Here is a 15033-nt window from a genome sequence, read left to right on the forward strand (position 1 = left end):
AGGAGGGAGAGGGTGTTAAACGGCGCAGGAGGCGGCCGCCATTTTGTGTGGGAGAGAGCGGAGCGGTGCGGGGGCAGCTCTGAGGGCGGGGGTCGGATACTGACGGCGGAGCAGCGCGGGCTCGGTTCCTGAAGGGCCGTGTGTGTGTCCGTGCTTGTGGGCGAGCTGAGCGGACAGAAGTCGGTAAGGGCGGAGCGGTGCGGGAAGGGCCGGGCGCGGCCGCCGCCATGTTGTGCTCTGTTGTTGGGAAGGGGGGACGGGGGGTCCCGGTTCCCCCTCAGGTGTCGGTGGGAGAAGAAGGGAGAAAGCTGGGAGGTGGAGAAGCTCCGCTCGGCCGGAGCGGACGGCAGCCGGGCCGGGGCCGGTGACGTTATCCCGGCTTTTGGTTTCTGCCCAGACAAGGCGGAAGCTGGAAATGGAGCTGGGCGGCTCCTCTGGAGCTGGGCGATGATGGGCAGGGGGCTGCTGAGTTTGTCCAGCTCCTGTCACTCTCCAGACTCGAGTGCGTGAAGAGTAAAATCTTAGAGATCCCAGCAAAAGACAAGCCAGGAGCAAAACAGGAAATTAGTGTAAGAGTTATTAAGGAATTACTCGGCTAACGAAGGTTAAAGAAACAGCTGACACATGAAAAATGGAGTTATGTGATGGCTGGGGAAGGGTTTGGACACTGGGCAGTTCCTGTATTGGTTCCAGTTCTCCAAGTATTTTCCATTGTACTTTACTTTTTCCCTACTAAAACGAAAGGGATAAAGTTCTTGATTGTTAAAGTGCTTTTTAAGACAGAGCATGAGCAAAATGTTGTTACTTGGTATATACTAAGTGCGATGGTGGACTTTATGTAAGTAGAGAAAAACAAAGCAGTGTTTTTTGGGTGGGGTTTTGTTTGTAGCATGTTGTCATCTTTAACACATAGAGACACAGCTGACTTTGAATTATCTGAATTATTTCTACTTTTTTTCCACCCCAAAGTGAAACAACTGTTTCCTTAATCCGAATTGAAATTTCTTTCTCCTTTCTGCAGCAGGACTTCTCCCTTGGAGCTTCTGTGCCGAGAATCCGATGTTGGGCTCGGCTCCCTGGCTGAAGACAGCAGATCAGCCCATGAAAACTTCTATTCCCAGCCAAAGGAAAGAGTCCAGCACAAGGCAGCACCTGTTCTTTCAGGCTTGGAAACAAGAAAGGGGGCAAGAGTTGGAGAGTGTGGAATCGGAGAAGACCACTGAGAGGTAAATGGAGGTGGGAGAGGGGAAATAAACATCGCAGGAGAGCTGGCAGGGAAGTGCTGTACTGGAGTCTGGGTGTGGGCTTTGGGAACTGAATGAAATCTTTTCCACTTGAGGTGGTTTTCAGTTCATTTTGGGTTTATCAGAACAATTCTCACACTTAACAGGAAGTCTGGGGAGTGGCTTTATCAGTGCAAACTTCACCCAAGCTCTAGGTATTAACAGGCTGAATTTAAATGTCTCATTCAATACTGACTGATAAAATCTGGCTCTGCATTTTCTGAGCAAGGTTTTGTCAATCCCATTCCTCCAGTTCCACCTTTCCTGAGCAGTGATGTGTTTAGAGAGAGTTTTGGTTAGATTGAATTTTTTTTTTGTCCTTTTGCTTGAAATCTAAACATTCTCTGAAATACTTTGTTAAAAAAACAACAAAAACTAATCCTGACTCCTCTTGTTTTTACAGGTGACATTTAAGTTGAAGATGGGTGGTGGAGAAAGATACAACATTCCCGTTCCCCAGGCTAGAAATACCACCAAGAACCATCAACAACTTAAGAACAGGCAGAAGAACAAAGACCAGAATTCTCAGATGAAAACCTACGTGAAGAAGGAAAGAGGCCACGGCTGCAGCTCCTCTCCTGGTGCATGGCAGGCCATGCAGAAAGGGGGGAAGAACAACGTTCACTTCCCCAAGAATCCCAACTGGAATCCTGCTCTATCCAACCACACCCTGTTGTTCACCCCTCAGAGCAACCAGAACTATGCTGGGGCCAAGTTCAGTGAGCCACCCTCCCCAAGTGTTCTGCCTAAACCACCAAGCCACTGGGTACCTGTTTCTTTTAAACCTTCTGATAAAGAAATAATGACATTTCAGCTCAAAACCTTACTGAAAGTCCAGGCCTGAGGTGTAACTTGTGTGATTTTCAGAAGTGATTTCGACTGTCAGGGTTTAAAATTTTTGAGCATTGCTATTCCCAACTCCAGCTGCACAGGTGTGCAGGGCCAGGTGTTCTTGCTGCATGTAGTTAGTCACTTGGAGAGGGGTGAGTTTACATTCCCCTCATATTTTACCTCAAAAGTTCAATGCTGTGTTCACCTCACTGTGAAATACCTATTTTCTTGAAAATCAATCAAATCCTGAGTAGTCACCATTTACTGTATTTAAGAATGGGACTGTGTTCCAAAATTGGAATTGTGACTTTGAATTATTAGAAACCACCTTTTACCTAACTTAATGCAGCATGAACTGAAAAGAAAAACGCACTGAAAACTTTAAGTCAGGTTATTTGCTGCTTTTCAGACTGATGTGAGATTTGCTAAACACTCTGCAGAGCAGAAACCTCCACCTTAGCACAAGGGGAGGCACAGCTGATTCTCTCACCTGCCCCTGTGAGCTTTAGTGGCACTTGTGCAGTGGTGGGTGAGTGTTTCAAGCCTGTGACTCCCATCTGGAATGTTCTGGAAAGGTGTGGAAGAACTCCTCAGGCAGATCCATAAATCCTCTCCAGCTGTGCTTCCCAGGAATCTCCATGAGTGCCAACTGAAGACCTTGCGTTGCCAGGTGACTGCCAAAAAAACTCCCCCAAAATCCTTTGTATGCCTACTGCACTGAGGAGTTCTAAACCACACTTTTCTCTCAGTTTTTATAAAAAAAAAAAAAAGGTGGAGTAGTTCTTAGTCTGGTCTTAAATTGGTTCCCCTGTAACAATAGTTTTGGGCAGGTGTTAGATGTTCTCACAGGGAAGACAGAGCCATGTAAATACATGTAAAACGTTGTAGCATATGTAAATTTTTGCTGGGCTTTCCTGCACAGAAGTATTTTTAGTACAAAACTGCTGAATGTAAGATGACCATGTTGAGTACGTGGCCTGGTTTTAAAAAATGATATTTTGTTTAAAAAAAAAAATTAACAAAAAAAAAAAAAAGACATTTGTGGCTGTGCCCTTGCACTTCACATGCAGTGAATATGCACATTGTATTTGGTTGTTATCTCTTTTTTTTTTTTAAAGTAAAATCAGTGCAAAAGAGGCTTATTTAGATTTTTTTTTTTTAATTAAAGAAAAAAATTACAAAAAAAAAAAAAAAAAAGCTGCTGGAGTTTCAGAGCCTCCTGTTGTGAATGTGTAGGAGAGGTGTATGTTCAATGATGAAAAAACACTGAAATGTTCCAAATCAAGTGTTTCACAAGAAATGCAAATGCCTGTGTTTGGGTGCTTGATGAAACTGAAACATTTTAATCATTCTGTGTTTCTGAAATGCATCAATGCTCTGTAAAACAACATTTTGTCCCAATCTTTCCTAAAATCCAGGCCAGGTGGCTCCTGTGCTGCTGCCCTGCAGCTGATCCTGCAGCAGGAACAGCTGCAGGGTGACAACAGGAGCAGCCAGGGTTCTTTCAAAATAATTTTATTAAAAACAAAGTGCTTTAATTTGAACAGGCCTTTTGCAGATTGTGAAATGTTTGGAGGTGTCTTTCTGTACATTCCAAATGCAGTGGCAGCTGAGCTGAATGTTTACAAAATTATTGCTTTAAATCACATGAAATTGGCAGTCTCTAAACTTGTGTTGTGACCTGGACCTTCACCAGGGTCTGAGTTGTATCCCAGTTAATTAATTATCTATTCTCTACTTCAAATTGTCAATTACTGATGATGTTTGTACAAATTGGAAGCAAAACATTTAAATAAACTTTTTTTTTTCCCCCCCCTAAAAGCATCTCTTTGTTTTCAGATGGAAATAGAAAAGTGGGATGACCTCATTTTTTGGCAGTTCCTTTCCCAAGGGAGATTTCTTTAACTGCAGCCTTCTCCTTCATGCCTTTCCAGTGGTTTGGGAACACAGGGCTTGGGAATTAACACTAATTAATGTTCCTGACAACAGCAGAAGCAGTGCTTGGGGCTCCCTCTCCCACACACTACAGCTGGATTAATTAAGTCAGAAGGTGCTCTCAAGTTATAGTCAAAACTTGTACATTTTATTCCCAATTCACAGGGTTATTTGCACAGATGGAACACAAAACTCAAGAAGAAAGGATGTGGATGAATAAAACATCAGCATCTCCCATCAAACACACTACAGGGTACAGAGTCTTCCCTTCCTACAATAGTCTCAGCAGCAAGAGCATCTTTAGACAAATATTATAGCAATGGACTACAGACTTTTTTTAAGCAAGTTACAAGATAAATGGAGAAAACCAGCAATTCTTAATGGGTGATTATGTCCTAAAAATGGGTCAATTTTATCCCTTTGTACTTCAAAATGTTCATGTGCACCATCCCTGCCAAGGCCCGAGCAGCAGTGCTGTGCCCACTGCCCTTCTCTGAGCACACCCCCAGCTCTCAGCCCAGACTCTACAGGCAGGAAAAAAAGCTCTGTCCAAGCAGAGAGCTCAAAACAACATTGAAACCAAAAGATTCCACTTCGAGTAAAACCATGATACTGTACATTAAACATCTTGATAAGACATAGAAAGGATAACATTGAGCTTTCAGAGACCAGGCTATCAGAGTCCCTAATTAAACACCCAGCTACTTAACCACTAAATTGAAGATTTTTAATTACCAGTTGGGTGCATGGACTTTAGGTGAAAAAGAAGTTCCAATAGAGCCTTCTATGACTGCTGACACCACTCGATGCACTGCAGATATTTTGGAGCACAGCCATTACTTTCAGCAGAGTTATTTTTTTTTTTTACACACTACTTCAATTCTACAAATTTTGCAGGAATGACAAAATCTAGTTTTACCACAGAAAAACGTAATTCCCACCATTCTTGAGACTCCAAAAGAAAGATGCCTAGACATGATCTTTTGTAGCCTGCAAAGTTCTTGCATTCCAGCTGTGCATAACCTGCAGGAAGCTTGCACAAGACAGGCTCCTGCTTTTATTTTTTTAGGGCAGGACTGGGATACCTGCATCAAGGAAGGGAGATGTTATCTAGATGGGCTGTGGCTTGACTTGCATGAATGCATAAACATTCCCTGCCCTTTTGGCCACATCCTGCTAACTCGTCCCCAACTGAAAGGCCCACAGAACAGCTTCTTCACAATTTTTCCATGGGAGCAAGAACTAGGACAACATCTTTATTCATGCACTCTTGAAACATCGTGGGTTTGTGTTCGGCTTTTCTGGCTTGTTCATATACACAAGTCAAGTCAAAGTTTAGTCCTACCTCTGGGAGAGAAAGAAAGAACCATCAGAACTGGCAGACACTACATTATACTTGCAATGATCTGGCTTTTCAAAACAAAAATTAAACTCTGCTATACATAAATGCTGAGGTACACAATATAAGGACATGCTGACACAACAGTTAAGGAATAGTTATTGTTACTCTGCCTGGACATGGAGATTTCTCCTCCCTCCTCCCACCCTTCCAGCTCCAATTCCAGCTGGAGCAGCACCAGGATCAAGCACAGCAATCCCTGCAGGTCCCTGACACAGCCACAGCCACGCTCTCCCCACCACTCAGTCACCAGGACCCCTTTCAAGCAGGAGTTAGTCATGAAGACTATATTTATATAAATTAAATCTATAAAGCTGAAAAGAGTGGGGGGGTTCTGCTGTTAGAAGTAGAAATAATCACAGCTCAGCTTATAAAGGGTGACAGTGGGTTTATCAAAGCAATTCAGTGCTTTACAGAGGAATTTTGTCTTTCAGGGCAGAACCTTCAGCTGGGTAACACCAGTGCCAGGAGGCAGCTCCATCCCTGTTGGCACCTTCCACAGAACCACTGCTGGCACCACTTTTGATATGGCAATTATAAATTGATATGGTGATACTATAAATTTGATTCTGTATGAACCTTCAGTCATTGCTTTTAAGTAGTTTCATAACCTGACTAACAATATCTGAATTATAATCTATGGGGCAAGTCCATCCAGCAATAATGAAAGTTAATGGCAAAGAAAATTCAATATATTAGAGTTCAACTTTTACTTAGTGTTCTCAGTTTGTCTTGTACCCCTTCAAAAATGTGACGTGACATTAATTCAGACACTAAATGAAAAATTCCTGCCTTTGCTGAAATACCATAGTAAGGATTTTACTCCATAAGGGATGCATAGCTCTACCCCTAACCATGCTCTGGAGTCAAATTCTAAAGCTACAATAATTCCAGTGGGTCAGTATTTCCTTCATTTTTTTATTACAGCATGTTTGCTAAATTTACAGCAAGCAGAAAATAAGCTGGGTCTTTAGTTATTTTGATCAAAACATCGATGTTTTAAAGGTAGTACACAATATTTGTTAAAAAGAACATATAAAAATACCTTTTTAGAAGCCTCTATAAGAAAGGAAATACAAAGTTTAATCCCACAACTTTCCTCTGCTAGAGCTGCACGCTACTGCTACAGTTTTAAATAGACTTTTTGCTGTTTTTAAACTATACATCCAGGAAAGTCTACAAAATTAAAGGAACGTGCATATAAATGATTGCATAGCAGAACATGAACATTAACTGCAAACAGTAAAGAAAAAGTTAGAAATACTATCAAATGTACAAAGGTTCTAGGATCAAACCCTAAGCACGTTCCGCTGACGAGATCCCAAAGCCATCTGCACTTCTGAAACACTAAACCCAAGCCCTAAAACATTTCTCTAAAAAGGAACTTTTGGAAATCAATGTCTTTATATGCTACAGACATCAGACAGCGAGGAACACTTAAGTGTTTGATGGTGGCTTTTGAAGGCAAAGAGAAAATAAAAAAACAATGCCAAAAGCCATTTCCATAACAAAGGATCTTGCCTTCTAGAGAAATACTGGTAAGATTACACGCTGGGTTTGTCATTTTTCACGTTCAATTTTCTAAATATACTGTATTAGTGATAAACTAGGTAACTAGAAATGCAGCTCTTGTTCATATCCAACTTCAAACATTTGTTCTGAAGGAAAATGAAAACTTGTAACCAAACCACTATCCATTCTGAGGAAGGAGTGATTCAGACTTGCTTGACCAACTGCTTTTTTTTTTTTTTTTGCTGTGTAAAAAGCAAGCCTGGTAACCCAGGGAGATGGCTACAGTTTGATACCTATGAATACACCAACTAACCACAGGAGTCATTGGCATAAAAGTTTAGTTCTTATATACTGTACACACACAACTTGAAACAATCTACTTGTATCTAACAGCAGGAAAACTAAGCAACTTTATGGTTAACTGCTCACTAAAATTGAGAATAGATACAAAAAACTGCATAAAATGTACACACAACCTAGTATTTAGTTGCTCTGCCGTTTGCTGCAATCTGAATTTAGATATTTCCATTTCAAGGTGGGTTTTTCCCTCACTTTCAGCACCAGCAGCCAGGGCAGAGGCAGTGAAGCCTCTATCCCAAAGGGTGATGAACTGCACAGGCTCTGAGCGAGCTCCAAGCCCAACTCTGCCCATGTTGTACATGCAAGGTTAGTTAGTACCATCTCTCCAGACAGCAGGGTAAAGAGAAATCTCCCAAATCTCCCTCCAAGAGCTCCATCTGCCAACCTGCTGGTGCTGGTGGGCACAGAGAACACCAAAACCTGCCCTGGAGCCACGTTAACAAACTGCCAGTCTGATTTCCCAGCAGCCAGTGTTGCACTACAGCTGTCCAGTTTTCCTTTTTCTCACAAAGTTTAGAGTTGAACAACCAGTTCAACAGCTGGTTGAACTGCCCAGCACAAACTGGTACCAATTTCTCTATGGGTGTGACATTTGTAAAAGGACAACGTTGCAAGTTACGATCAATCAAGTCACCACCAAATATCTAAGCATTAAAAATGCAAATCTTTACAAAAATATACATAGAGACACCACAACCAAATCAGTAGCTGCCCATGACATTTAACCAAGTGGACAATCTTTCTCCCTTTCCCTCTCTCTCTCTCTCTGTGGCTTCTCAACACTGTTTTAATTCCAACCATTGTCGGCTACAGGGAAAACTGACAAAGAAAATATTTTTAGCACTGTTGCAACATCATATTCCTGATAATTTAAGTAAACTGAACTGTGTGTAAATGAATCTTACATGCCTAAACCAACATGGACACACTGTTAGTGGCCACTGGACTTGGGACTAGTCCAAGACCTCGATCTGGATTTTGACCTAGATCTAGAATGTGATCTTGACTGTGATTTGGATCTAGCTGGTTCTTTTTTTCTCGACTCCTTCTCATATCTTGAGCTGGACTTATAGTGTGTTTTAGAATCTGTTTTAGAGGTGCCTCTAGATTTGGTGTGAGATGCAGACCTAGACCGTGATTTAGCCTTCATTTCTTTCTTGGGCTGTGACTTGGATCGTGATCTTGAATTGGACTTAGATCTTGAAAAAGATCGATTGCGGTGTTTGAACCTAGCAGAATAAAGGGGAGAGAGGAGATTTGAATGTAAAAACACTATTCTCACACATCTAGTACAGCAAAAATTGTTTACCGTTTTTGCAGGAGAAACTTTTTTTTTTTAAACCTATAATTAAAGGAATACAGTGATCTAGTTTGCAATTTAAAGGGTGTAAAAAGTGGTTTTTTTACCTATCATTGTCCGAATGGCTTCTGCTACGACGAGGTCTTCCAGTAGGTCTACTGCTAAAAAGGTACATCAGAAAAAGTAAACGGTGACAAATACCTATGTAAACATACAAATACTTAATAAATTCTATTTTCAAGCTCTGCATTTGCTTTTAGTTATTCTCCAATGCAGCACTGAATCGTTTCATTCCCTATTCCTGATCAGATGCAGCATGCAAGGGGATGCAACTCCCAGCGGTTATTCCCACGATAGAAATAAAATTAAAAAAAGATTATTCAAAAGTGTAACAATGGAATAGTCAGCGTGCTGTGTCTGTGCTGTGCAGCTGAGGCCAGCCCCACACATTTTCTGGGACACTTACTTTCTGGGGCTATAGGATCTTCTATAGCTGTAATCAAAGGAGCGACTCCTCGACCGCCTGCGCTCGTAGCTGCGACTCCGAGAGCGCCGGTATCTGTCATAGTCATCGTAACGAGAAGAACTGTACAGGTTTCTCCCTTCCTTGGCTTTCATTTGGTTTGGTGCTGTAAAAATAGCAACATTTGCAGGTGAAGATGATGCCCTACTTTTTCCCCTCAAGGTCTAAGCCATGTATTTGGTGTTGAGCTGAAAGGCTCGTTGGTGATTTGATGTTTATGAAGGGACAGGTGAGAGGCTGCTCTGTGCTGTTTGTTTTGTGCTGCTTTAGCCACTGGACATGAATTAATGCAGCCTTGGGGGCACTGCAAATCCAGAAAGCAAAACAAATAAAAAAACCCCCTCAAAACCAGTCAAAAAGGACTAATGCTCCATTAAAACCAGAACACAGAGCTGGCCAAGGTGATTTCAGGCCAGCTGGAAACTGGTACAGCAGGTCAGACCCATGACTGACACATTCTGACATTCCTGAATTTACCCAGTGAGTGAAAGCTAATTAAACACTTTTCCCTGGCTGCACAGCACCATCATCACACCTGATCCATACCTGTCTTTAATGATTAAAGGCCCAGCTTATACAGAGCCTTTGGTGGATGCCACACAAAGACAAGTCAGATTCCAAAAGGAACCCCCCAGTAAAACAATTCACTTTCACTCTGCAGCTCAGTTATTAAAGTAATTAAGAATGAATGAACTTATTAGCCTTCCACTGTATTTCCTCTAAGCAGCACAGCTAAACTTCCTTTGTATCAAATTCAAACCCAAAGACCATGCTCTAAGTATTTTAAACACACTGCAACAAACACCCTCTGTACTAAATGGCTTCAAATTTTGTTTTTAGTGCTGCTTGCTACACACTAAGGTGGATTTAGTTAATTTTGTTCAGAAATTTGTTAGAAATCCCAATGTTTATACACTGGGGAGAAACTTGCCCTTTGGAAAACAGAATTTCCATTGACTCCATTAAAGTTAATTGTGAGGACTCCAGGGAGAACTGAACAGTCAGGTTGTTTCTCAGAGCTGTAACTAAAGACCTTTAAGGTCCTTTTATTCCCAGGCATCACATGAGTATTACAGTCCAGCTTCAGACCAACAGGTTTGTGCCAGCTTTTACAAATCTGCATCTCCCTGTAAATTAAGACTATGCACTCAAACAAGAGATCTGAAAAACCTAAATTCTCTTTACATATATCTGTTCAGAAAATACGAGTTCTGCTCCACTTTGTATGGAGGTAACTTGAAACTGACTTTTATCCTGAAGCCAAATGAAAATGAAGACATTACCTCAATCCTGGAAATCACACAAAGCTGCACAGAAAACTCCAAAGAATGACTGTGGTGACTGCTGTACTTAGTTATCCATTTACAATTCAAACGAGCTCATTAATTACTGGATGAAAGGCAGTGCTTTTATATACAATAAGAGCACATCACAACAATTAGCAGCACGTGCAGGGTTTGGTGCTGAAGTGCAATGGAACTCAGTTCAGGCACTTACTCTTGCGGTCCCCCTGTGCAAACTGGATTTCTATTTGCCGACCACAAATCCACTTTCGATCCAAATTATGGAGAGCATCTTCTGCATCACGGACATCTTCAAATGTGGGCAGTGTTAAGGTACTTGGCAATTTGAGAAGTTTAACAGATTTGGTATTTCAAATAAAAGTAAAAGTTTTCAAGTTATTTTCCCATTTTACAGCTAGGTTTTCTTTTAAGCTCTTTTGTTATGCTACTCTAGTGTCTATTTTTTTTAAATTAACCAACAGCTAGCTGAGAACTCCTGTAATAAAATTAAAATCTTGTAATATGACCATGAATTTATCCATCAGCAGGCACTTGCTATGTGATACTCTTAATTTTTTTCTTCTCCCACTTGTACTTATGCAAGGAAAACAAAGGTATCCTTTCAAAATACAGTTATTAATGGTAATTTAGTTCACTACATTGAGTTTATTAAAATTAAGCCCTGGTTCTTAAATTATGTTGGACATACCAACAGTAAATATTAACTATTAACTTTATAATTGGAATAAAGCTTTCCTTTTTTTTTTTTAAACAACTGATTTTAGGTTTAACTGATGTCATGTCACAGCTCTGTGTGCAGAGAAGAGCAGACACTGAGCCCTACACGGGCACTCAGGGCCAAGGTACAGTGACAGACATTTATTTTACTGCTGGAATTTACACCCCTAATTCCAGCTTGTGGGACCCAAAACAATGAGCTGCCTTGGCCTTCCAGGCCACTCATTTCTCAGCAGCATCATCTCTGCAGGACAGAAACTTCCATTTCATTCAGACCACACTTACAGTAGCACTCACAAGAGAAATATTACAGGTTTTGTCAATGGACTAAACCAGAATAATTCACCAAATTACTGCTTACATGACAGACAGAAGAAAAACTGTTATTCTGTAGGATACATCAGGTATGACTCCTTTAATCTTGGCCACCATTCAACTTCATCTTGACCTTTAACTCTTTAAGTGCTTGTCAGAAGGACTTGTCATGAGATGCTTGGCCAAAAATGACAGATGGCTTTATCTTTAACTTTGAAAAACAACCTTTTCCCCCTTTTGTAGATAAAGCGAAGCTTTGTCTCCCATTATGGCTTGTCCTTCTTCCAGCTTTTCTTTATTTTTTCTTTTCCCAAACTCTCCCTTCTCTTCAAGCCTGATCCTTAAGAGGTCTTTGGCTTGTCTACTTGCCTTAATTGTTGAACTCTACTCTAAAGGTTCTTTCATGCTTTCTCTTTGGGGTCGCCAATACTGTACAGCTTTACATTCTGAGGCAACAACAGAGGACAGCAAATTAGGGGACAATATTAAAGAAAGAAGTTCACCTCATTTTTTACACAATCTGATTTTGATCAAGTGATTCCAGATTCCATTTGTTAAATTAACAATGAATAGCAGCCACATTTTGCTAAGCACAACTTTACTTACACACCAGTGATAATAAAAACGTGCTAGACAATTTTGAGTCAGTGATAAATTTTCATTTAAATCATATATTATTAATTTCAGTGACATAAGCAAGCTTTTATATTACTGGATTTAAGTTTTGCAAAAAAAGGCAAAGAACAATTGAGAGAAGTTAATCTTCAAAAATAACGAAACACCACGACATAAGGAAGACACTTATTAGATACAACACAAAAGTAAACTGCTTTTTCATTTAGATTGGTTACCTCTTACACAAACTTGAATTTCAAACTTCAACACCCCTCACTAATGAGCCATCTGAAGAAAGGATATTGAACATAGGCAAATCCTCTGGGACGACGAGTGTAGAAGTCAAGTGGAACGTAAACATCAACTATAGGCCCGTAACGACCAAACTCACGGCGCAAATCTTCAGACCTGCAACACCACAAACACCTGATATGGCTTTGCCACTGCTCAGGGGGCTGCAAAACACCCCCCAAAACAAAATCAAACCAACAAAAATCTGCAATTCATATCACCAGCCCTGGATTGTGGAAGTGTTTGGTGGAGGATGAAAGGAGAAGAATATTTTTTTGGGGGGGAAATAAAGTGTTTGGGCAGCACAAAACACTCAAGTCTCAGGATGCTCAAGGCAGTTTGAAACCAGCCTTCAGCACAACCCTAAAGTAAAAATGTAAACTGAGAAGTGATGCACATCAGTTCATTCAATGCAGCCAAGGCTGGCAGAAAGTGAAGGAAAGGATTGTTAAATTATTGTTGTTATTATTCAAGTGATTTTGCAATACACAAACATCAATGATGAGATCCAAATAAACATTATGAGAACAAACCAGGCACCCAAACTCATTTCCATAGGATGATCAATACTCACAACCACATCAAATAGAACAGATCTCAGTGAGCAGCCACTCATGCCCTCAGGATAGTTTTTTTTCAAAGAGTTGGCTTTAGAGAGCTGAGACAAAACTGTTCAGCTGCATCTACAGCTGGAACCCCTCTCCTCAACAGAGGTTTCTCATTCACATCACCTCCCCACACTGAATTTTGTGACATTTGAGGACAAAACCCTGCAGGAGAAGATTGATGTAATACCATATTTAGGTGGTATGTGGGAGTTACTACTGGTTTTTAGTATTTTTACATTTCTCTTGTATCAGCTGGGAAACTAATCTCCACAGTCAGTGCTGGCAGAGGGGAACTGTCACCACTATGAAGATGTCACAATGAAACCACCTCCAAGAACTCTGTGCTTAATCGTGAATCCTCAACAGGATCCACATTATTGTAAAGACTTTGGAAATAAACATCCTCAGGTATTCTTAAAGAAAAATAAACTACTGGAAAAAAGAATAAATTAATGGAAAAAAACCTGTCAAAGTTTAATGTGAAATTTTTTTATCACAATGTTCTCAATTAATTTCATTCCATAGTGCTGAACAACTTAGGCCCAAGTTGTCCAGGCAGAGTTGGAAAACTCCTATTTTATAGGATTAGACCTTTCAGGGATCGCCACACAAATTCTAAAAAAAAAAATAACAGCACGGGAATGCTCCAACAAATGCATTCTGTGCCAACAACGCTCCGTAAATGTTCCTCAGCTGATAACAAACACCAAAGGCGTTTTGTGTCACTAAACTGCCAAAGCGAAATGAGGAATAAATAAGAACCTGTGCAATGCTGGTTTTGCTGTTTGAATTCCCTGGGAGAAACGCGACTATAACGGAGACCAAGCATTGTTTCCCTGCGTCCTGAGAGCCCCGGGACACAACAGGGAGCGCAGGACACTCCACCTGAACAGCCAGCAGCTCCCACACTAACGGCACCGGCTACGCCAGCAATTTTGGGCAAAAATGCTCTATTTTCTCCCATCTAGCAGCAATAGTGCATTTCCAGAGGCGCATCCCAAACCGCAGCGGGTGTCCCCGGTGGCACATCCCGCCCGCATCTCCCGCTGGCCGCACGCAAAGGCGGCTGCGGGGAGTTTCACTTTGTTGCGGCCCAGCTTTGTTCTTTCTGGACGCTGTTTGGAAACGGATCCGTGGAGAAGCGGGGAAGGAGCAGCATGGCGAGGAAAATGGAAGGCACGGCAGGGAGAAGGGAGGAAGGGAGACGGCCGGGCTCGCCCCCTGCCCTCCCCCGGCTGCGGGGGGACCCCCGCGGCCGCGGCCTAGCGAGCCCGCCAAAGCCTGCGCGAGCCCCCGCTCCGCCCCCACTCACCGGGTGTCGTCGGCCACGTTCCGCACGAAGAGCGAGGTGTTGGGGGGCCGCAGGTAGCGGGACATGTCGGCGGCGCTGGGAAAGACTGGAAGGAAGGAGAGGAGGGAAGGAAGGAGGGAGGGAAGGAGCGAGCGCGGCGGGAGCGGCTGAGGCGACCCTGGGGGAGCTGCACCGCCCGCCCGCGCGCCGCCTCTCGCGAGACTTCGCGGGGGGGCTTCCGGCGAGAGCCAAGCGCGGCGCCAAAATCCAGCCCCGGCTGGGCAGCGCGCATGCGCCCCGGCCTCGCGCGGGAGCTCGCGGGCCCTCCGGCGCGCGCGGCGCATGCGCGTTGCTCCCCCTCCCTCCCCCCCACTGCGCTCGCTTTTCCCGCCGAAAGAGCGGGAAGGGGCAGCGCGCGCGGGGCAAGATGGCGGCGGCGGCACCGCCGTGAGGGGAGCGCGCGGTCCGGCTTTGTGCGGCCGCCTCAGAGCGCCACGGCTCCCTCCTGTCCCCTCCTGCACAGCCAGCTGGCACGGCCTCGGGCTGTAACGCGCTTCCTGAGGCTCAGGGTGATGCCTTGAGAGGTTGGTCTGGAACAGAGACTAGGCAGAGCTAAAAAAACAAAGTAGGTGTTTATTAAAAGGCCTTAAAAGGATACACCTTGGGCAGTACAAGAGCCTAGCTAGAGCTACACCTAGCATGGATCCAAGATGAATCCCAGTCATGAGTTTTCAAACTTTTATAAGTTT

The 15033-nt window shown here is 42.8% G+C and overlaps 2 protein-coding genes across 2 annotated transcripts; one reads left to right on the forward strand and one right to left on the reverse strand.

Moving 5' to 3' along the window:
• Window positions 1–48: 48 nt before the first annotated feature.
• Window positions 49–3311, forward strand: PNRC2 (proline rich nuclear receptor coactivator 2). The gene is made up of 3 exons (XM_056508995.1): window positions 49–183; window positions 1022–1226; window positions 1687–3311. Exon 3 carries the CDS (start codon window positions 1705–1707, stop codon window positions 2125–2127), a length of 423 nt encoding a protein of 140 aa, XP_056364970.1. The 5' UTR covers window positions 49–183; window positions 1022–1226; window positions 1687–1704; the 3' UTR covers window positions 2128–3311.
• Window positions 3312–4175: 864 nt separating this feature from the next.
• On the reverse strand, window positions 4176–14519 carry SRSF10 (serine and arginine rich splicing factor 10). Its single transcript, XM_056508993.1, has 7 exons — window positions 14306–14519; window positions 12396–12502; window positions 10641–10742; window positions 9087–9249; window positions 8728–8781; window positions 8448–8549; window positions 4176–5396 (listed from the first exon to the last, which is right to left on the reverse strand). The coding sequence occupies exons 1-7, from the start codon at window positions 14368–14370 to the stop codon at window positions 5378–5380; spliced, it is 612 nt and encodes a 203-aa protein (XP_056364968.1). The 5' UTR covers window positions 14371–14519; the 3' UTR covers window positions 4176–5377.
• Window positions 14520–15033: the final 514 nt, after the last annotated feature.

This window comes from Oenanthe melanoleuca, chromosome 23, assembly GCF_029582105.1.
Source record: "Oenanthe melanoleuca isolate GR-GAL-2019-014 chromosome 23, OMel1.0, whole genome shotgun sequence".
Classification (NCBI taxonomy): Eukaryota; Metazoa; Chordata; class Aves; order Passeriformes; family Muscicapidae; genus Oenanthe; species Oenanthe melanoleuca.